Genomic DNA, 22,440 nt, shown 5'->3' with positions numbered 1-22,440 from the left:
CTTCTCGCGAGATCTGTTCTGCTCCCGGCATCCATTTCGCGGCCGGAGAACGGGGGGGCGCCGCTGAGGGAAGATGAAGGCGGCGGCCATGTTGGGAGCTTTAGGGCGGCTTTGGTGCGCGATGTGCTGAGGGAGTCTGCGCGGAGGAAAGCTGTTGCTGGAGGATCGGCGAAAAGTCAGTCTCGAATCGGGAGGAGAAGAGTGCCTTCTACGTTTCTGAGCCGGGCTTGTTTCGTTGTTTGTGTCCGGCTTCGGGAGCGCTCGGCAGGGAAGGAGGGGGGGGTCCCTGACCGAGGAGGCAGCGCCATGAGCGGGGGGACGCCCTACATCGGGAGCAAGATCAGCCTCATTTCCAAGGCCGAGATCCGTTATGAGGGGATTCTGTACACTATCGACACCGAGAACTCCACCGTGGCGCTGGCCAAGGGTAAGGGCCTGGCGGAGCGAAGGAAGGGTCCCGGAGACGGGGCGGGAGAGAACGGGCAGCTCGCGGGGCCCGTTGGGGCCACGCAGCGGTGGAGCGAGAGCCTGAAGCGGCGGTGTTGCGGCGATGAGGAGGTTCCGGAGTAGGCCTGCAGCCCCAGCGGGCTCAGCGGCGGCTCGAGGGGGGGATCCGGGGGTTCTATCTAGAGCCCGCGGCGTTTCGGCCGGAGACGTGATCTTCCGCCCGCTTCCCCTCACCGGAGCCCTGGTGGGGGGTCTGTGGTGGCCGCGACGCCGCGGAGCGGGGGTGGAAGTGAGGGAGTGCCTGGGAGAGCCGTGGCGGCACGGCGTGGCCTTTATTCCGCCGCGGGGGGTGGGGAAACCCGGCGGGAGCGGGGGGACCGCCGCGGAAAGGGGTTGGAGCCTGAGTTGGACGGGCCGGGACAGGAGGGGCTGCTAGAAGGAGCCATGAACGAAGGGGAAGTGAAAACCTCCGCTAGTCCTGAGTTAGCAAGAGAGAGTAAGAGAGGAGGCAGGAAAAAGGATTTATTTGCATTGTAAAAATGCCAAATCAAAAGAGACTGCGCACTGTCGAACAGTTCTCATCCCGCGGTGGGAGACGACTGGAGGCGGCTGCAGTCTGCAGAAGGTGCTGTGAGTGCTGGGTTGTCGACCAAGAAGTTGGTCGAGAGCACTTCAGGAGTTCTTTGTAAGCTGTATGGCACTGTGTAAATTAAAATCGGGTACAGACAGGTGAGAGAATGTGTAAGCCAGAGAATGTGTGTGCCAGAAACTTACAGGGAGTCGGTTTACGGAGTGAGTGTTGGAGACCAGCAAGTGGAAAAAAAAAAAGTTTGAAACTGTGCAAGCGAAAGACTTTAGTGTTTCATGTACACGGTAATGCACTTTCAACACGAGTCTGGTAGCCATCACAGTGAGTGCGTAATGTTCAGGTCGAAAATTAAGTGAAAATCTTCTTCATTCTTAAAAACTCTATGGTATTTAATTTACACTTACTCAATCTGTGTAAGTAATGTAAACACATGCATAAAAACCCGTTTTATCCAGCTGATAGGTAAGGAGAAAAATTACTCCTTGTGTAAATTAATCTTCTGGGATTGAGAATATTCCAGAGCTCTGTTCATGTTCAGTATGGTAAGCTTGTCATTTTAGCATGATCACTGTCTGTAATACAAACAGATATTTATATAATATATTACGTAGTTGATGTAGATACTTAATAGTTGTTCTGGAGTTTATGCCATGTAGCAGTTGTTTGCTTTCAGTTGAGCAGTTGGATCGCTCATTGGCATTTGTGGTATTTTTCTGTTTGTGTACCATGTCACTGTAGGGCCCCTCCCACCCTCCAGCATATAGAGATTTATTATTTAAGGAATAGATTGCTTTATCCTGTGAGTTCTTGTATGTATGTTTTGAAACACTTCACATTTGGTTTGGTTGGCATGCGTAGTTCGTTTACTGGGCTTTTAGCTCTCTTGATGTGATCTTATTTCTAAAGTTGCTTTCGAGTTGATTTACCGTGCTGAAAGTGAGTTATCTGTTCAAAAAAGATAGCTAGTATTTCTTTATATGAGGAAAAGATGAATACTGTGATTAAAAAAAAAAAAAGTTTAGAAATTCCACTTGAATGCTATGGTTGTTAAGATTCATACAGAAGCACTTAGAAAAATCCTATTCTTGTGGAGCTTGTGATAGTTTTACCCTAAGTTAGACAGATTTAATACTGAGCAAGCCAACCTTGCATGACTTCTCAAGAGTGATTAAGTCATGTTATGGCATATCTGCCAAAGTGTGGTTATTTAAGATGGATCAAACTACAGTCACAAATCTAATCCACTTTCTTACTCTAATAAAAAATGTAAATCTAAATCATTTTGTTTGCTTTAATAGAATTTGGCTGAGTTAGCTCAGGAATGTGTGTTTTGTAATACAGTGTTATGATTCAGAAGAAAATAAAACCAGTATTTCTAGGCCACTAAGAACCTAAAATCTTGCAATTAATCTGAAAGCTGATAACAACCATGTTAGGCTTTGAAACAGCTCTCTGTGCTCCTGAACAAAATGTTCAAGTCTGTAGACAAAGTTTCTGAACAAATGAAAGCTTAGGTCATATGCATGTGTTAGGACAGCATGTTTATATATGAGGTGACAAGTGTGGTTAATTATAGCTAGATCTGTGAAAGAAAAAGTGTATCTTCACTGTCTGCAGCTGTATGTATGTTAATCCGGGTAATAGCAGTTTTACCGCTAAAAAAAAGGAGGCACTTTGCTTCTGTGCTTGGTGTCATGTGGCTGTTATCTGGGTTGAATGCATGAGTTTGTCATTATTCATTTATTATCCATTTTCATATTATTCTTTTTCTCAACTAAAATAGATGAAATTGTTTGTGACGCGAAGTATAAAAGTAGAATTAGAATCTGTTCTTGAATAACTACAGATTTGCCTGACAATAGTGCTTTCAGTGGGCTCAGCTGAAGTCAGATAAACTGAGGATGTGCTTGTGAAATGTCTTCAATTATCTTAAATCTTGTGTGATTTGGGCAGAAATAAGATTTTCGGGCTGATAATAAAAATACTGATAGTACTCTTCAGTTCTTTGAGGGATAATCTGTTCTTGTTCTGTTGTGTTAATTTTGTTTGCAAAGCTATTAAGCTGTGGCAAAAGTGTAGTTTCTCTTGTGAGTTAAAGGAATATAGGAACTCTTTAAAAATGTTGTGACTGATAATGGAAGGCAGTGCATCTTTTCAGAAATTGCTCGAGTCTATCATTATTTATAAGTTAAAACTCCAATTAAAAGTATTAAATTACACGGTTATTTGAGGCTTTTATATATTATTGATGCATGTGTTTCCTTTGGATTTGTAGCTTTCCAGAGGTAGTGTGTGGTAACAAAAAAAATACTCTTTCATTCTCAATTTTCAAATTAAATTAGTTTGAAATGTCTTTCCAATTCTACTTTTTTTTTTTTTTTTTTTTAAAAACATTCGATCCAGACACTTTTGGAATGGACTGCTAGTGAACCACAGATAGGGTCATGTTTTCTTTCTTTAAAGTGATTGCTGCCTTGCTTGGAGCAGTTGTAGAATAATCATGACCGGTTTTTGTTGATCTTATGTTGCAGCATTAAAAAGTAGTTGTTATCTTTCCAGCTGATAATACATGTCTTTCTATTTCAAGACACCGACTTGGGAAAAAAGATTTTTAATGTAGGTAAGCCATGTAAGAACAACCAGGCTTTGTTCTCTGACAGCTAGCTAACAGTAGAAAATCCTTAGGGATGTGGATATGAGGAAATGAGATGCTGTCTTTCTGTTGTAATGCATCAGTTTTCACTATCAGCTGCTGGGACTTTGTGTGGAGTTGCATTGGGCAATTATAATTAATAGATACTAAATTCATGAAAGCAACTTCATTAATAAGCAGTTAATGTTCTGGTATTTTCAGCTGGCTGTGGTAGTATTATCCATAGTCTGATGACACATGCAAGAGCAAACTGTACTTCGCAAAATATGGAAGAGTGAGAGGAAATGAAAATAAGCACATGAAAATTATCATCTTGTAAGACTTAAAAGGACTGTGGTAAATCCATTCAAAAAGGCAACCATATATTAAAACTTACTTTGACCAACTTCAACATTACTACTATAGCGTACTTTAATACATCCTGCTGTATTATACTACTTCATTATCCAAGGAGACCATTGTAACTTCCGCCATCAGTCAGAAAATCCAACACCTGTTAGATGAAAAAAAAATACTCTGCTAGTCAAAAGCCAGTTTGTGTGTTGTACTAGCAGAAGAGGATTCTGTTCTCCACTAATGTGAATTATAGCAAACACGGAGTTCAATTAGTCTCTGCATACAGCACTTAAGACAGTCTTACCAGCCTTACTTTGTATGTATCGTATAGATACAGAAGTCAGCCTTTCTCCACTGTTAAGGGATCCGTGAGATATTTGATGACAAAAGGAAGGCTATCATTACCAGAACCAGTCATTGCAATTATCATCTCTATCCAAAATCTTACCACCTTTTCTCTGTAACATACTTGGATGGCTGCACACCATTAATGGAATAAGATTAATGTGAAGGAGTCAGCTTGTAGAGGGCTCATACTCATTGGAACATTAACTCTGTCTGCATTCTCTTGCTCATAGGAGCATTAACAGGGCGGCAAGATGTGGGGGAAGTAGACATGAGGGGGCTTCCTTCTGCACACAGAGTTGATCTTGGCACACACAAAGCTCAAGACGTAGACAATGTGTTCCTTAACTGACCCTGAAAAACAACTTGATAGAAACTTAATGAAAACCTACTCCTTGCCTTTTTTAATGTCACTCCTGTACTGAAGGAAATGCTCAGGTCTTTGCGAGAGTTTAAGCTGCTTCTGGCTTCATTTCTGACTCTTTTACCCAGTTAATGTTTGTAAAAGTCTAAAAGAATCATAGAATCATAGAATTGCTCAGGTTGGAGAAGACCTTAAAGATCATTAAGTCCAACTGCAACCTAACCACAGTACCCTAACTCTGACAGCCCTCTGCTAAACCATATCCCTGAGCACATCCAAATGGTTTTTAAACACATCCAGGGTTGGTGACTCAACCACCTCCCTGGGGAGCCTATTCCAGTGCTTAAAAACCTTATCTGTAAAGAAGTTTTTCCTGATATCCAATCTAAACCTCCCCTGGCTTAACATGAGGCTATTTCCCTTCATCCTGTCACGAGTGAGAAGAGACCAACTGCAATCACCTTTCAGCTATTTGAAGAGATCAACAAGGTCTCTGCTCAGCCTCCTCCTCCTCCCCAGACTAAACAGCTCTAGTTCAAAAGTACAGGTGTAGTCTGAAATGTCCCAGAAGACACAGCTGGGTAGAGCTCTAAGACTGCTGCTGCTCCAATGCCTTACCTTTTTGATACTCTGCCATATTTGTATTTCTGATTATGCAAAATTATGGCAAAAAACTATTTCATTCTAATATTCTACTGTATTGTCCATCTTTAGTATTAATTTAATATTAATAAAATCAACTTTGGTTATACTTACCAACACAGTAGGTCAAATGATGCAGTGAAGGGCCAAAGTTACTTTATTGTTTATGTAATATGTATAGGTGGCCAAAAATGGAAGTTGAATCTTTGATCACAACTGAAATAAATAGGTCATTCTGAAAGTAATGCCTCCCATTTATTTCCATGAAAACTACAACAGATGCAAAGAGCACAATAGCACTATTTGATAGAGCAAGTTAATAACTACCAAACACTACTTTTCAATGTAGTTATCACCATTAGCTGTGCGTTTTTGCCAGCAGTGATCAGGAGCCTGCATGCTGTGCTTGTAAAAATCTGTATCAGTGGAGGCGGCCCACTGTTTTACAGCTGCTATAAGGTCATAATTGCTAGGGAAATATTGCCCATGCAGTCCATCTTTTATCAAACAGCTGGAAGTCAGAAGGCTCCAAATCTGGACTGTGCCAGGTATGGTAGGACAGTCTAGCCAATGTTGGCAGTGTGCTCCTCAGACTTCCAACTGATGCGTGGCCTGGCGTTATGTTACAGGGGGAGGGTTGTCTTGCTGTCTGCCCTGACTCTGGAAGTTCAAGCCTTCAGATTAGCATTACCATGTAGTGGTCAGAGATAGTTTGCCTGGGTTCTCAGTCTTTTTTTTTTGTCTTTTTTTTTTTTTTTCTGTTGAGAGAGAAGAAAGGCTTGTAACAAAGTTTTGAAGTTGTCTTGAGCATCATCTGCCTTTTGACAGCTCTTAAACACTCCAGTAGTGTTTGGAGCAGGCTTTGAGATGCACAGAAAAAGAAAAGTTCATTGTAGTAGGTGATAAGAGTATAAGCTAGTAGTTACAACCATTTAGTGTTGTTTCTCACTGTCATGTTGTGTCTTATAACCCTCAGCTCCCAAGCAACTTGTAATACTTGACTGTTCATGCAGGTCTCGAAGAAACAACAGTGACGGAAGATGGTATAGCCTCTGAAATAACTTGGTGTTACTTCATATAGCTCTGTAGGAATCTCTTCTTGTGACTGAAGGTTTTATGACTGAAAATAAATACCTAATAATGTCTCAAAACTGCTTATGCATCTGAAAAAGAAGGGAAAACTTATGCTAGTAAATTAAAAGTGAAGTACAGATGCATAAATTCTAGTATGTTACAGTGCGAACAAACCTTAAAAAGCTGAAACAAAGAGTTGTGAGGTATTACTGAAGGTACTGCAAGTTGATGTTCAGTGGAATTTGATGCTTTATTCTTAAGTTCTTTCAATTCACTGATCAATTTTTGCTTATGTAGCTCCAGCTTTTGTAGACACGTCTTTTGTTCCATCTTGTTTTCAGCAAAGATTGGCACAAAGGTGAGGAAAGGTCTTGGAGAAAGTAGCCATGTGATGCTCTATTGTATGCATGCAGTATTTAGTGGGAAGGGAAAAGCATGATAAGCATCGTTACGCAGTCTGAATGTTGTTGGAAGTCAGCTAAGTGCATAGAAATAAATGTAATTTCTCAGTATGTGCGCACTATGTCGATATGCTTAGGAAGGTAATTCTGCCCCAGTTAATTTACTTAATTTGGTGAAAATCATGTGAAACTTAACACCAGCAAGCAAAATACATTCTGCTTCGTGAAAATTGTCTACACGTACTACAGAGAGCCTGACTTTGACTTGAAATATTCATTCAAATCTTAAATCTACTGAGGAAGTTTGCTTTTGGTCATCTTTAATTTCAGGTAATTTTAGCATGATCTTTCTTTCCAATTTGCAAATCCGTAACATGAAGTATAAACTCATGTAGTCCTTAATTCACAGGACTGGCTTACCAGCCTTTATTGCTACATGGCATCTTTGCTGTTAAAATTAATGTCCAGAGAGTGATAACATAAGCAAAAACTGCTTTGCTGTTTCCCCTCAACTTCACTAAGCGATGAAAATAATTATTCAGCCCATGACTGTGCAAGTGGTGTTTTAGTAAAGAGCCAAGGAGGCACCTTTCTGCTTCAATTTTAACTGAGATTTGCAAGATCAAATTTCTTGTTTATGTCTGAGTAGTTAATAATGGTAAAGAGTATGCTGCCTATATAATAAGTGCTCAATGAAATCTTATGCTTTTTATTTAAAACTGTTGTTCTGTGAAGTATATTTGAAATATTGGTTAAATGCGAGATGGTTTCCATTTTTGCAGTTCGTTCCTTTGGTACAGAAGATAGACCAACTGACAGACCTATACCGCCTCGAGATGAGGTCTTTGAGTACATTATATTCCGTGGTAGTGACATTAAAGACTTAACTGTCTGTGAGCCACCAAAGCCTCAGTGTTCTTTGCCACAAGACCCTGCTATTGTTCAGGTAAGTCAAAATATATATATTTTTTGTATTTGTTGCTGAAGGTATAACATAGCAGCTTTGAGTGTTCTCTAGCTCAGAGTGCTTAAAAAATCAAATCTTTGTTGAAGTTCACAAACCAGTGTAAAGAGCCATGGAAAGACTTTTTTTTTCCTCTTCTGAATCATGTTCTTCACCATGAAAAATCAGGGTTGAAATCTAACTCTAGCACAGTTCACTGGAATGCAAAAGTTAATGCATTTCTAATGCTTAGCTGGTTGATAAGATAAAAATCCAGATTATTCCTTGCAGATTATACCTGCGGTCCTCCAGGATCTTCTGGTAAAACTAGTACAACTGTTCTTGTCAGCGTTTATTGAGATCCGGGGAGTTGCGTTAATGTTAACCCCAATGTTTGTAATAAACTCACTGTCCTCTGGTATCTTAGGGTCTTTCATTGGTCATGTGGTTTTGAAACTTTAGGAAAAGCATGTAGCACTTCTCAGGTTTGCTGACAGAAGCTTTTATGGGTGTGTGACAAAAGTGAAGTCCAGTATTAGAGGTTCCAGGGAAGAGCTTGCACGTTTTAGGGTACTGTTTTCACAGGTCTGTGGTATTGGTATGGTGAAAGCAATTTCTAAACTGTACGCATGCTTGTGAAAATGTTTTCTGCTGCTGACTGCTTTGAGGTTTTTCATGCAGAGTAATTTGCATACTTAACTATTTTTGTGTTGTCTTTGCTTCTCCACTGAAGTGAAATAATTGCTATGAAAACATGCTCTTGGAAGTTAAGTTTTTTTTTGCATATGTTAGTCACAGCTCTGGTGTTAGGGTAAATCTTAATTAATAGTTCCTGCATTTCTTGCCTTATAGAGCTATTTCCTACTTCTTGTGCTTTTTGTCTTTAGTCTTCACTAGGATCTTCAACAACATCTTCATTCCAGTCCGTGGGGTCCTATGGTCCTTTTGGCAGAATGCCTGCATACAGTCAGTTTAGTCCAAGCCCGCTTGTGGGACAGCAGTTTGGCACTGTTGGAGTTGGTATGTTTATGTTTATTATTTTGTGTTTTCCTATAAGTGAAGTTGCAAGTATGTGTGTACTGACAGTGAGTGCTTATAAGTCCTTCAGTGCTTTATCCTAGGGGACAGATCCAGAGTATTCAGTCTGTATCTGTCTGACAGTTTAGCTGAGGAGTATTAGGTTTCTTATAGTCTTTGCACCTCTAATCAAAGTATTCATGTGATTGGGAACTAAACGCCCTCAGAGGGATGAGTGGTGAAGGGCTCATATGTTCATGAATTCATTATATTTCATATATGTTCGTTATACTCATCTTGTATTTGCTCTATTTCACAAGTGGTAGAGGCAACACCTCCATAAAAGCCTCAGCTGTGCTGTGAATACCTGGTTTCCTAGGCTGATCCAAGGTAGTGTGTGCCTCACCAAGGATTTGGATGTTTTCCTAGTATAATTGGAACCTGCATTTGTACTTAAGATACAAAAGATCACTAATGATCAATTTATTTCTTTAGTGAAGAATACGTTGGTTTTTTTTTTTACTGAAATGTAGCTGTTGGCTTTCAGTAAGCCTGAAGGTGAAAGCCTTCATCTTTGTGTGTGAGAAAAGACCACAGAGATACTCCTGAGGTGGAGTTTCAAAGGATTTTCTTTTCTTTTTTTTTTTTCTTTCTGTATTCTACTTTGTATTTTATCTTCTAGGATCTTATATTCTTGTAACTATTACATTGACAACGTTACTCCTGTTACTGAAAATGTTTCATGTGGAAGGAAGTCTGCAGAACTGTCTTTGACTATCAAGTTTTACTTAAGTTATATTTTTGTTTGAAAGAAAGGAAGTTGAAATATAGTAGTGTTTGTTCTGGACTCTCTGAGATGCTGACCATGCTCTCTGTTAATGCTTACGATATTAGCTTTTTTAAATAAAAAAAACAAGGTATTATGGCCTGATAAGCTTGTTAAGTAAGAAGGTGATTGTCTAACTGATGCCTTCACTGGTCATTTTCATATTTTTTAGCTAGAGAAAAGTCTAACTGAGGTCTTACAACTATATTATTTCTTTCAAAGCAGGAGGTTCGTTAACGTCTTTTGGAACAGACTCTTCAGGCAGTGCTAGCATGTCCCAAAGCACTGCAGTTGGTTCTGCGTTTACAACAGATGCAAGAGCACTAAAAACACAAATGTCTCAAGGTAAATCTTTTTGAATAACTCCTTTCTTTTTGACCAATCATTTCCTTAACTTCTGTTACTTAGGTGGCTGCCAGAAGTGTAACCAAACAACTCAATTCTGTCATGAAAACATATTAAAACATTAAAAAAAAAAAACCCACTGTGAATATCTGATCTATAAATGTTTTCCTACGTCTAGATATGATGCATATGCTGCTTAAGCAAGTGTGTTAGTGTTGACAGTTGTTAGACATTGTTCTTAAAATGTCTTCATTGTGGAGTAGGACTTAATTCAATCCAATAACTCTAGCAGGTAACTACATATGGAAATCTGGCGTGTAGTTTTATTGCAGTATGAGGAAGCTGAAGATACTTCACACTGATACGATTGTGAAGTCCGTCAGCCTACAGTTCTTTGTTTTTATTTCTAAAGGTATTCATGTGTTTAAATAATACTTACAGCAGACTTGAATGTCTGTACAAATAGTGATGTTGACAGGTAAGTCTGCTTAACAGTAATAGAAACTGCATGATTTATTGTGTAATATTGCATAAAGAAGCAAACTGCAATAAGGTTAATTCTTGATACTTTCCTGAGTGGCAAAGAGAGGAGAAACTAAATGTCATGCAACTTAACCCTCATTTGTCCTGAATGTCTGTTAAGTTTGCTCCCCAAATCCCGAAGGCGTATTTCCTGCTCTTCCAGTTTTCATTGCTGTGACTAAAGGTTGGCACAAACGTATGGTCCTCATGCTATTTTCAAGTGTATTTAGTTACATTAGAAGACAAAATAGTTTGGTGTTTCTGAATTCTAGATGGAGTTTGGGAACCAATAGGGACTGCTTTCAGGGATTAGTTTTGTGATTACCAAAAATAGATTCTAGTTTGTTTAATTAATTATTCTAAGCATTTAATTTTTTCTCTTGAAAGTGTAGCTTGGTTTCCTGTAGAAGTTAAACATGTATGATTTTTTTTACTTAATACAGTGTGTTTCAGATGAGCAAACATTGTTCCACAAAATTTACAGGGGACACCAACAAGTTTTTTTAGTGTATTTTTGCTTTTGAAAGTAATTGTTTTAGATCATGTGTTGTGACTGTTTAATTTTTACGGAATGCCTATTCTTTTCTTTTTCTTGGGACTTAAGTCTTATCCCACTAATTTCTTAGTGTATTTATCATATCATAAATTTGTGAGATCAGATCATCAGATATCTCAGTTCTAAAGATGTTTCTGACCCCAGTCACTCATGTTGCAAGCTGAAATATATGGGCAGCAGTTTATGGGGAAGCTTGCACAATTTCTTCATCTGCAGTATGCATGCCACCAGCTATCACTATTCATTATTTTGTAGTGAATGCAAGATATTGTGCTAGATGAAATAAAACATAAGTATCATAACAACTCTGCCTTTGGGAGCAGTTGCTTTCCATTTGGCTTTCCAGGGATGCAGAAAGAGTATGTATACCTGCAGGCAATCCAGGAATTTCATTCCGAAGTTAAATGCACATTGTGGATGTGTTGGTAGGGATTAATTGTCCTACCCATTTTTTTTTTTGTTGTTGTTTTAGACTAGGGGAAGGGGAATTGATAAATCTGCTTCATTCTGGATTAGTGGATCTAAGGGTGCAGAAATATTTATTTCTCTTTGGACACAGCAGTCTTGACTGGTAAGGCAGATAAACCTGTCAGTCTGGATTGGTTGGGACCAGTAACTTGAATTCATGGATGAGAAATAATTTTTGTTTACTTGTTTTTTTAAAGGTCATTCAAGCCCTCAGATAGATCATTTGAGAAGGAGCCCCACCATGGAACAAGCAGTACAAACAGCTTCAGCCCACTTGCCTACTCCAGCACCAGTTGGGAGGAGGAGTCCTGTGCCAGCCAGACCTATGGTGTCTGCTAGCCAAAAATCATTAGAGAGTCAAGAGCACAGACGAGGTAGCTTTGGTTCATTTTCATGGGGGTTCTTTTCTTCCACATGCATCTTAAGTGCTCTTTTTGAGGTAAACATGTAGGAATTTTCCTGCTGCCCTTTACTAGTAAACTGGCTAGCAGAGACCTGGATTTCACATATTGCTTTTTAAAGTCAAATATTTATTTATTTACTCTATTATTAAGAAATTAAACTCATATTTTACTTTCATAGGTTTGGATTTCTTGAAAATCAGAGCCATATAGCAATTTACATAAGCATGGTAGAAAATACCTAATTGGATAAACATCTTTTTATTTCCAACTTTAGCTGAAGCACACAAGGTTTCAAGATCAGAAAATGAACTCAGAAATGAAAACAAACGACAAATTGGTAAATCTTATTTTGAGAAATAGCTATAATTCTAGTTTCAGACTTGAATTATTTTATTAAAAGCCTGCTTTAAGAAATGCAGCATTATGTATACTTTGCCAAGTGCTAAGACTTAGTTTTTAGTGTGCAGAAATCTTAGTCTTTCAGTTCACCTTATAACATAAAACTTTAGAATTTAGAATGTTTTCACAATATTGTTTGCAGTGCATTGATTGGGTCATGGATTTGTAAGCATAATAGAATGGAACAAACTTGGTATCTTTTGAAGAAAATACTCAACTGAAAAGAGATGAGCATTTTTAAGTCTTGAGAAGGCTTTTAATGACTTCTAGGAAGTCTTTTAATACACCCCAAGGTTAGAGCATTATGCTTTCAGTGTCACTGCTGTATTCACTGTGATTTTAAAAATTGTAAGCTGCTCCAGCAGGACTTGTAACAACAGAAGTGCAGGATGCATGAAGTCCCAACTTCTACTCCAGGAACTTTAAAAAAAAAAAAAAAAAAAAAAAAAAAGTTTCCCCCTCTTTAGTTCCAGGTGCTCCTTCAGCACGGAGAGGCCGTGGAGGTCACCGGGGAGGCCGAGGAAGATTTGGTATTAGGAGGGATGGTCCAATGAAATTTGAGAAGGACTTCGATTTCGAAAGTGCAAATGCACAATTCAACAAGGAGGAAATTGATAGAGAATTTCATAATAAACTTAAACTGAAAGGTAAACCAACTCTTGCTTTAGATTTAAGTGTGGGTAAAATAAGCGTATCTTGCTCTTCAATTTTTGTTGCTGCCATGGGGAAACAGCTTTTAAGAAGTATTACCTTCAAAGTCTTGTTCATGGTAGCGAAAAATAAACCAATTAATAAGTAAACTGAAATTGCCTATTTAATTCATTAAGTATTTGGTTAAATACTGAAGTGTGGGCTTTGAAAGAATTGTAAGTTGAAAGGATGTGGCATACTTCAGCAAATCTGTCAGTTAAAAATACTTGAGCAGAAGTCACATTAGTGTAAGTGTTCTTCTGGAGAAGATGCAATAAAAGCAAATCCATATTTGTTTTCATTTTGCAGGAGAGTGCATGAGGTTTTCTATGTGTTAAGTTCCTGGTATTTCTTTGCCGTTAATCTTTTCTAAAGAAACACCAGAGTAATTCATATCTGTGTTGCTAGCATGTTTATTTTATTTTCTGACAGGATTCTGGTTTTATTACCTCATTCTCTATGACCAGACCCCTGTTGGTTGTTATGACTGCTAGTTTTTGGACAAAAAGCTATAAAACAAACTTTTCTATTTTAGCAGACAATGGGCTAAAAGTATGTTGGGTTTCAGCGTAAAGTAAAATCACCAATGGAATCCTATAGGATTTGTTCTCTGGTGCTTGCCTCTTCTGGATCTTTTTTTTTTAATGATGATGTGACACATAAATGATTAGCTTAATGTGGATACTAAATTTTTCAGAATAGTAAGGAGAAACCTTGAGAAATGAGTTTGCTGACAACACCAAACTGAGGAAGAAGTGTCAATCTGTCTGAGTGTAGGAAGACCCTGCAGAGTGATCTGGACGGGTTGGGTTGGTGAGCTGTGACCAATGGGATGAAGTTCCAGTGTCAGGTCTTGCACTTCGGTTGCAACATCCCCATGCAGTGCTACAGGCTTGGAGCTGAGTGGCTGGAAAGCTGTGTGGTGGAAAAGGGTTTGGGTGTGTTGGTGCTTGGCTGCACGTGAGCCAGCAGTGTGCTCAGGTGGCCAACAAGGCCAATGGCATTCTGGCTTGCAGCGGAAGGAGGAAATAGCGTAACCAGCAGGAGCAGGGAGGTGATTGTCCCTTTGTACTCAGCTCCGGTGAGGTTGCATCTTGAGTACTGTGTTCAGTTTTGTGCACCTCATTATAAGAAAGACATCAAGGCCCTGCAGCATGTCCAGAGAAGGGCAGTGAAGCTATTAAAGGGTCTGGAACAGAAACAAGTCTTATGTGGAGGGGCTGAGAGAAATGGGATTGTGTAGTATGGAGGAGACTCGGGAAACCTTATCGCACTCTGAAAGAAGGTTGTGGTGAGGTGGGGGTCAACTTCTTTTCCTGTGTAACTAGTGATGGGACAAGCGGTAATGGCCTAATTGCATCAGGGGAGGATCTGCATTCAGATTAGATATTAGGGAGAATTTCTTCTCAGAGCAGTTAGGTGTTGGAACAGGGAAGTGATGGAGTCACTGTCCCTGAAAGTTTTTAAGAAAACAGTAGAGGTAATTAGGAACATGATTTAGTGGGCAATATTGGTGGTAGGTGGATGATCTTAGAGGTTATTTCCAACCTTAATGATTCTGTGATAAAGAATTACAGAAACATCTTCTGAGACATAGTGGTAGTGTGTGTTGTGGAAGTTTGAGTGAAGAAACAAGTTCACGTGTGACGTGGTGAGATTTGAGCTCTAAGTAGTTAAAATGCAGTTTCAGGATGATAACAATTAGCTCTGTGGAACTATCAGCTTCTGCTTCAGTACAAATGAAAACAAGAAGTAGAACTTCAGACATTATTAGAGAAGGAATATAATGTGGAGTCAGTTAAAGGCATGTCTTGAATGCTGGCCCTTTGACTCGAGACTTCAGAATCAGGACAATGAAGAAGGGTAATGGGGGCAAACAAAATCATGGATAGGCTTTGATAAGAGAACTGATGGAGGCACTTAACTGTGTAAAAAAGGTGGCTAGGAGCTTATAAAACAGGTGACCATCAAATCCATTTTCTCAAGGTTTTGTTTTGTGTATTTTTTAACTCAAAAACTATTGTTTTTAACTCAGAATATAGAAGAGAACAAACCTCTAGGGAGCAGCAGCGAAACATTCTAACTCATGTTTCAGATTGACTTCCACATTCTTTTTAGGAGAGCTTACTATAGTTTTTTTTAACGTTCAGCTGTTTTTTTGGAGGGGGAGGTGTGTGTATACATGTCTTGGAATAAATTAATATTGCTGTACTGTTTAGTCTGATGGCCTGGAAGGAATCTGTTTACTTCTGTTTTCCAGAAGACAAGCTTGAGAAACCAGAGAAGCCTGTAAATGGAGAAGACAAAGGTGACTCAGGTGTAGATACCCAAAATAGCGAAGGGAATGCAGATGAAGAAGATCCACTTGGACCCAACTGCTACTATGACAAAACCAAATCCTTCTTTGATAACATCTCCTGTGATGACAATAGGTACAGCCTATGAGGGAAAGCTTGTTAGTGTACTTAATGTGTCTGTGTTGGCACCACTCATTACAATAAAGTCACCAAAGGCTACATCTGCATGTCAAAGACAAAATGAAATGGGAATATGGAGTACTTCTGACTGTATATGCTACAGAATCTCCTTTTCCAGTTTAGGATTTTTGCTTTGCTATGCAATTAGCACCTTAGTTAAGTCAATTATTATTTTGCTTTTATAGTGGTTTCTAAGTAGATTACATAACTTAGCAAGTAGTATTGTTTGAATGGGAAGATAACATTACAGGAAGAGAGAAGCTTATCGTTGCTGTGGGCTTTTTTATTATGCATGTTGATGTGGATTGCTGACTGAGTTTGAAGAATGAGGGGTGAGAGGGAAGGTTGGGTGTATTTTACTAACGGCTAGATAAGGTTAATGCATGCAACTATAAACTCTTACTTTCTTGTTCTCTGTTCTAAATTGCAAATGGCTCTTTTTTAATACATCATGTGTGCAGAGGTTACAGACCTTGCTATTCTCTACAGGAAACTTAGTGTTTTTGATTTATAACCAATATTGTAACACACCTCTTCTTACTGAGTTTAATGAGTTGTGGCAGACATCTAGGTTTTGCAGAAGCATAGTTTGTAACAAATGATGATGATGTATCATTTTTTATTTCACTGCCTTTGTGGTGATTCTAACAAAACAGGGCAGCCTTCATTCTAAAGTGTTTTAAAAACAAAACAATCTTTGTTCCTATGTATGTGACAGGGAACGTCGACCAACCTGGGCTGAGGAAAGAAGATTGAATGCAGAGACCTTTGGAATACCACTGCGTCCTAATCGTGGCCGGGGAGGGTTCCGAGGCAGAGGGGGGATTGGTTTCCGAGGTGGAAGAGGACGAGGAGGTGGAAGAGGTGGTTTCACTACTCCCCGTGGATTTCGTGGTGGTTTCAGAGGAGGTCGTGGAGGCAGGGAGTTTGCTGACTTTGAATATAGGGTAAAATATATTTAATCTTACTCTAACTTGATCAGCTGTGTTTGGAAACTAGTAGTATAACTTTTGCTGCTTTTAGATTTGATATTGAACTAGAAGTTCTTGAATAGTATCGTGTAGATAGACTCAGCTACTTAATAGAAAGTCTGTTGATTCTTGTTACTTACCATTGTTTGGCTGTCAACAGCAACCAAAGCTGCCTTTAATCCGATGTTCTAAATATGTGTTCTGTAGCTGGATTTGAAGAAAAATGTGAGAGATCTACAGATCTGATGTGAGAGAAGAATTAGAAGAATTGCAAGCGTTTTTCTAGTCAATACTGAAAAACACAGAGAAGAAACTTCACTTGTAGTGTGCAAGGAAGTTCTTTGACTTCTTTGTGAATGAGCTGGCACAGTGCCTATGTACTTGTAATATACTACATAGCCCTTAAAATAGAATAATTGAATTTAAGTGTACAGATGACCTTTTGCATAAGACAGGTCAAATGTATTCGACATATGTAAGTTTGTTACACAGTTTGTAATTATATTGTAGCTCAGTAGCTACTGGGAAAGCTGAGGCAAGATTGACTTTTTTTCAGCCACTCAGAGCAAAAAGGAACTGTGGGAGATAAAGCAAAATCTTGCAGAAAAGATCACTACCCATCCCACAGATAATACTTATTTTCACCTTTTAGAAAATATTTTATTACTTTAAGTAAATATGAAGAGGGTTAAAGTTTCTTAAAGCATTATGCGCAGGTTGCCATAGAAGTCTGTTAACCAAGGTAACCTGATGCACAAACATGTTTTCATCATCATGTAATCATATAAATAGTAATTTGGTCTGCAGAAGCTGTGGTGGCTGAATTCACTGTTTCTCTTTTAGAGTATACTTAGGCAGTTCAACTTTTGCAAAACTATCAAGGCATGCGCTTTCCTCTTTCCTGTTGAAGATCTTAACTCCTCTTCTTATCAGCCATTCCAAGGAAGAAGTTGGATGCCACCCTCTGCTAGTAAAGCAGTGTGTTCTGTGCTAATGATGTCTTAGCTGCACTTTCTTTCTCTTAAAACATCCCCAAATCCTCCTCTTATCAGTGCTAATGGATCAGACAGATTATATGAATTATGAGAGCTTGGTCACTTACAAAAATAAAATCTTTTCATAATTTCATTGCAAGCTATTTTTCTAGACCTCATCTTCAGCTTGAATATTACCCTATGAAGGAGCAGAAATGATGTGGGCACACTGTTTAAAATCAGTAACAAATATAATTAACTGAACTAAAGCAAGCAAGTGTAGACTTTTACAGTTCTGACTCAGACAGAACTTTTTCTGGTAGCTTGTGAGCAGTAAGAAATTTTACAGCGCAAAATCATTGCGTTCTGATTGAAGATTCAATTTTTTTTTTAAAAGCCTTTTCATAACTGAAGATGTCTGTCCCTCAGCCATTCGTTCCTCAAATTGCAAGAATTAGCCCTGTGATTTAAAGAAGTTTAGTAGCTGAGCATGAACTGAAATGAGGAGTTGAAGATCATAAGTAGGTTTTTGTGAATGAACGTTTCACAGTTGTCTGGATAAGTAGGAGGTGGCATGCAGGCAGAGGATCTGTGCTACAACTTCAGTCGGTGTGTTGTCTCGGTGTTTGCCGGTATTTTGACCAGCTGCTAATGTGGAGATTGGAGAAATCTCCTTTCTGATTTCAGAAAATCAAAAGTAGCCATTGGAGCATATCTCCTCCCAGCGCTGTTCCCCAAATTAACCTGTCATTTTTTGTTTTGCAAAATTAATTGTAACATTCTACTGTTGTTCCCTCTAGAAAGACAACAAAGTTGCTGCATAGTCTACAGGAAAGCTGAAACTGCGTGAACGTCTAGATCTTCTTGATCCAGAGAATTAGTTTCAATCTCTGCAAAGAATGAAGTTAATTTGCTGTATACTTGTCACCAGCACTGGGATTTAACTATTTAATTTCAAAGGGGTGTAATGCAGTTACTTTTTGAAAAATGGCCATCTTTGAAAACAGTGAGCATTAAATATATTTGAAACAGAAGGATAAGTAATTTCTTATGTATAGTTAATTATAAAGCAGTACTTCGATGGAGTTTAAGTATTTTTTCATCACTGAAAGGATTTTTCTTATTACTAAACTGTATTTGATAATTGCTTCAAGTTGTAAGGACAATTGTATGCAGAAGGCCGTCGATACTGTGAGTGTTTTGATCCACTGAAGGTTGTTTTTTGGAAATCCTGTAATATCCCTTTTGAGATGGTTGTACTTTATCAACTAGGGTGCTGGACAGTAGAAAACTTGCTTTGTCAGTCAGATATGTACACACAGTAAATACTGTTTCTTAGGCAAAGGAAACTTTTTATATAGTTGTAAAATTCCATTATATCCCATTGCCAAAGAAACATTACAAACTTTGTATAGCTGTATAAAAAGCAACTAATTTTTTAAAGAATAAACATTTTTAAGTCGGCAAACATACTGTGTTATTGCAGAAGTTGATATGCTGAAGAACACTGAATTAGTTGTGGTTTTTTCTTTAGCAGCTTTTTGGGCTTAAATTTGATTTTATATTTGGAGTATAATGAAGATTTGGAATGTTCTTCCATTACACAAAACTGGATACACTCTTCGCTTCTCTTGCAAGCAATTGATTTTGTAGTTTCTGGCATATCACAGGATTTGACCAAATGAAAGAGCTATTTTTCAAATGAGGACAAAATAAATTTCATATGTCCAAATTTTCAATTAATTTTACTTAGTGATAAATATTAACTTTTTTTTAAGAATGGACCAGGCACATGAGTTAAAGCGATTCTTCTGGAACGCCTGGGCCAGAAGTATGTCTGCATTTGTCAGTTCTTGAAGCGTTAACTTTGTTGTAATACCCGTAGACATAAGCAATTGAGGAATTAGTGTTTGGAGTTGTTTGCGTTTGATAGGCCATAGTTTGGAGAAGATGAGAACCTGGTTCTAAGACATTGCATCCGCAAATGACATAGTATGGACTTTCTGCCAATTCTGATGCCTAGTTCCACTTTGTGGATACGCTGAAATAGAGACCCGGTCATTTGTGTCTGTATATGTATGTGAAGGCCACAGGAATAAAGGGATCCAAAGATTAAACGTTTTGATCTAATTTACTGATTTTTTTTTTTTAACTTCAAAGTACTCAGTGGTGATAAAAATGCAGAAAACTGCACTGTTGGAAAGTTGGAATATTTAAAGTGGGTGATAGAATCTTAATTTTATAACTTTTGTATAGCACTCTGAGGAACTATTTTGTAATTGGTTTCCTTATTAAGGTCAAGTATTTGGCAGCCGTAGAAGTTAGATAACGTTGTTAGTAACGTTTTTGCATGTGAACAGCACTGCCTTGTGGGCGCCGCCGCGGCTGGCTCCGAGCAGCTGCCGCGCTGTGGGAGCGCGGGGCCGCCGCACGGCTGCGGGCGGGAAGCGGCCGTACGGGCGGCTGCGGGGCGGGGGCTCTGTGCGCAGGGAGCGGGCAGCGCTGCCACCGGCGGGCTACTTTGTTTCATGGAAGCGAGGGGTTTTTATTTTCAACCGGAATAAACTCTTCAATACAACGAGGCTGTGGGGAGTTATTTCGTGCCCTCGCAGCCGCACGGGGCACGGCGGGATCGGCGGCGTTCGCTCGAGCGGGAACCGGGCGCGAGGAGGGAGGGGCGCGAGGGGGGGGGGGGGAGGGAGGAGCGGCGAGCTGTTCCCTCAGCGCAGGCGCAAGGGCGGCGCTTCCCTCAGCGCAGGCGCGGGGCGGCGGCGGAATGTCGGTGGTGTTCGTGCCGGAGCGGCTGCGCGGCAAGGCGGAGGTGAACCAGGAGACACTGCAGCGGGTGAGCGGGCGGCGGGGTCCCGGGGTGGCGGCAGGGGACAGCCCGGCACGGCTCAGGCAGCGCCGGCTCCGCCCGGGCCCGCCGCCGCCCTCGCAACCCCCCCTCAGCGGCGGCGCGGGAGGCGGGGCCGAAGCGGGCGGTGACGGCGGTGTCTGTCGTAGCTGCTGGAGGAGAACGACCAGCTGATCCGCTGCATCGTGGAGTACCAGAGCAAGGGCCGCGCCACCGACTGCGTGCAGTAAGTGCGGGCGGGCGGCCCCGAGGGGCTCGGGAGGGGGGGTAGGGGCGGCGGCCTCGGCTCGGCCCGGTCCTGCGCAGACTGCTTAGGGAACGCGAGCGGGTTACGGAAGTGACGGCTTCAGTCTGCGGCATCTGCTCGAGAAAAACAGGCAGTCGCTCACTTCCCAAAAAATGTTTTTCTTTCCTTGATAGGTACCAGCATATCCTGCACAGAAACCTCATTTATTTAGCCACAATTGCAGATGCGACGCCACCCAGCGCGCAGAAGACTACAGAGTGACTGCACGTACCCGGCTGCAGGCTGCCTTGCTTTACAGAGAAAGGCTTTAGTTTACATTGCCACTGTGGGAGGGAGAAAGTGTAGTCACACAAGGCAGGTAAAGAGCCATCCCACTCTGTTAAAATGTGAATTCCAATATTAGAATAGCTTCTTTCTTCCTATTAAGTAGAACTTAGGGGAGAGGATTACCAAGCTTTCAGCTCTAGAAAACCTCAGTGTTGTGTGTTTCTGAAAATAGCTCAATTGTCAGGACACCACCACTGCTGCCTTGGGAAGACTGTGGCAGCCTTAGTGAGGCTTAGTGAGTTTCATGACTGAGATTGTGTAACAGGAGGACACCAGTGACCAGGTGGGAAAGTAGAAATGATGAGACAGATGTTGCACAGACTATTGTGTACACTGTATCATAAAAATTGTGCTAATAAATTGAAGATGTGCTTTGTAAAGCAATAGTTTCTGGATTAATGTAACATGTTAACAAAGGAACACCTTGGCGTTTACTGCAAAAGGACTTGAATTTCAGAATTCCTAGGAAGGAGCTTTTAAGTTATGCAACAGTCAAGTTCACTAAGAGAGGGCTGATGTTAACCCCTCTTGCACCAAGATTTTCAGTTTTGCTTGGAATGTTCTGCCCTACAGATTCTGTAAACAAGTAACTTCTTGCATTATCAGCAAGGCCTCATGTGCACCTTGGGTAATTGTCAGCCTTTCATCTGTCTGCCTCTATACTCTTACCTACCGAGAGCACAGCTTATTTTACTATTATATACATATTTTTACACCTGATTGTGCATTTCAGTGATGCAATTAGCATAAGCTAAACAAGCCTCGGTAATTAGTTCTCCCCTCCTCATCATTCTCCCCCTTCCCCCCCCCCCCAAAAAAAGGTTTTCACTCACTCCCATTCAAATCATTTACTTGTCTAAAAATTCACATTACTTATTTATGGCAATGTTCATCTGCACTAATAGTCCAAAGATACTGTTAAGGCATTTTCTCTTATGAAAGAGTATCTTTTAAGATGCTTCAGGCTGTATGGTGTATTAAGTTCAGTTTTATATCATGTAAGTAGGCAGCTAACAACTTTCAAACTGTTAAATAATCCTATGTTAATGAAGTAAGGTCTTTGTTTACAAACCAAAATTACAATTTTAGATGCTGCTCATTTTCAGTAAGGTGCATATTCTAAACAGGTATGACCTATTAAATGTATATCTTTAATAAAGCTAATATTTTACTTTTACAGAAGCTTTAAAATACAAAATGTACAATTCCAGTTCAGAAGCATTAGCTATTCACAGAAGCACTGCAATAAGGGTAAGTTAACTAAGCACCAAACCCTTGCACTTGGCAGTGTAAGTGAAGTTTAATGGCAAGACTCATTTGCCAAGTGCAACAACTCTTAAAATTACCAGTGTTCAGAACAATCGGAAGCGAAGGACATAGTAGCACCTACGTGGTCAAAATGCAGACAGACTTGGTTTCTGCAATTTACTCTGTACATCTAGAAACCTGCCAGCATTTGTAATTATGAATCAGCTGCACAAACTATAGCAATAATTTTGGCACTTGTTAGGAGGAGTTCAAAATAAAATGTTTTCATTAACTTCCATTTTGGTCTTAGTGTGAATA

General features: G+C 39.9%; 2 protein-coding genes across 8 annotated transcripts; both read left to right on the top strand.

Moving 5' to 3' along the window:
• Positions 1 to 306: 306 nt before the first annotated feature.
• On the top strand, positions 307 to 18,267 carry LSM14A (LSM14A mRNA processing body assembly factor; the record flags this gene model as incomplete). 7 transcript variants are annotated; one of them, XM_079541544.1, is made up of 10 exons in its annotated part: positions 307 to 427; positions 7,634 to 7,797; positions 8,718 to 8,814; positions 9,860 to 9,982; positions 11,726 to 11,902; positions 12,207 to 12,269; positions 12,799 to 12,978; positions 15,282 to 15,453; positions 16,217 to 16,445; positions 18,244 to 18,267. In XM_079541544.1, 10 exons carry the CDS (start codon positions 307 to 309, stop codon positions 18,265 to 18,267), a joined length of 1,350 nt encoding a protein of 449 aa, XP_079397670.1. The 7 variants fall into 7 exon arrangements, with proteins under 7 accessions (XP_079397670.1, XP_079397669.1, XP_079397668.1 ...); XM_079541543.1 differs by having other exon boundaries at positions 8,682 to 8,814; positions 12,805 to 12,978; XM_079541542.1 differs by having other exon boundaries at positions 8,682 to 8,814.
• Positions 18,268 to 20,195: 1,928 nt separating this feature from the next.
• Positions 20,196 to 20,808, top strand: SS18L2 (SS18 like 2; the record flags this gene model as incomplete). Its single annotated transcript, XM_079541441.1, has 3 exons — positions 20,196 to 20,288; positions 20,450 to 20,526; positions 20,721 to 20,808. Exons 1-3 carry the CDS (start codon positions 20,220 to 20,222, stop codon positions 20,806 to 20,808), a joined length of 234 nt encoding a protein of 77 aa, XP_079397567.1. The 5' UTR covers positions 20,196 to 20,219.
• Positions 20,809 to 22,440: the final 1,632 nt, after the last annotated feature.

Source organism: Tetrao urogallus (assembly GCF_951394365.1).
Source record: "Tetrao urogallus genome assembly, chromosome: 12".
NCBI classification, from domain to species: Eukaryota; Metazoa; Chordata; class Aves; order Galliformes; family Phasianidae; genus Tetrao; species Tetrao urogallus.
The sequence above is the reverse complement of the archived record's forward strand: the minus strand, read 5'-3'. Positions and strand labels throughout refer to the sequence as shown.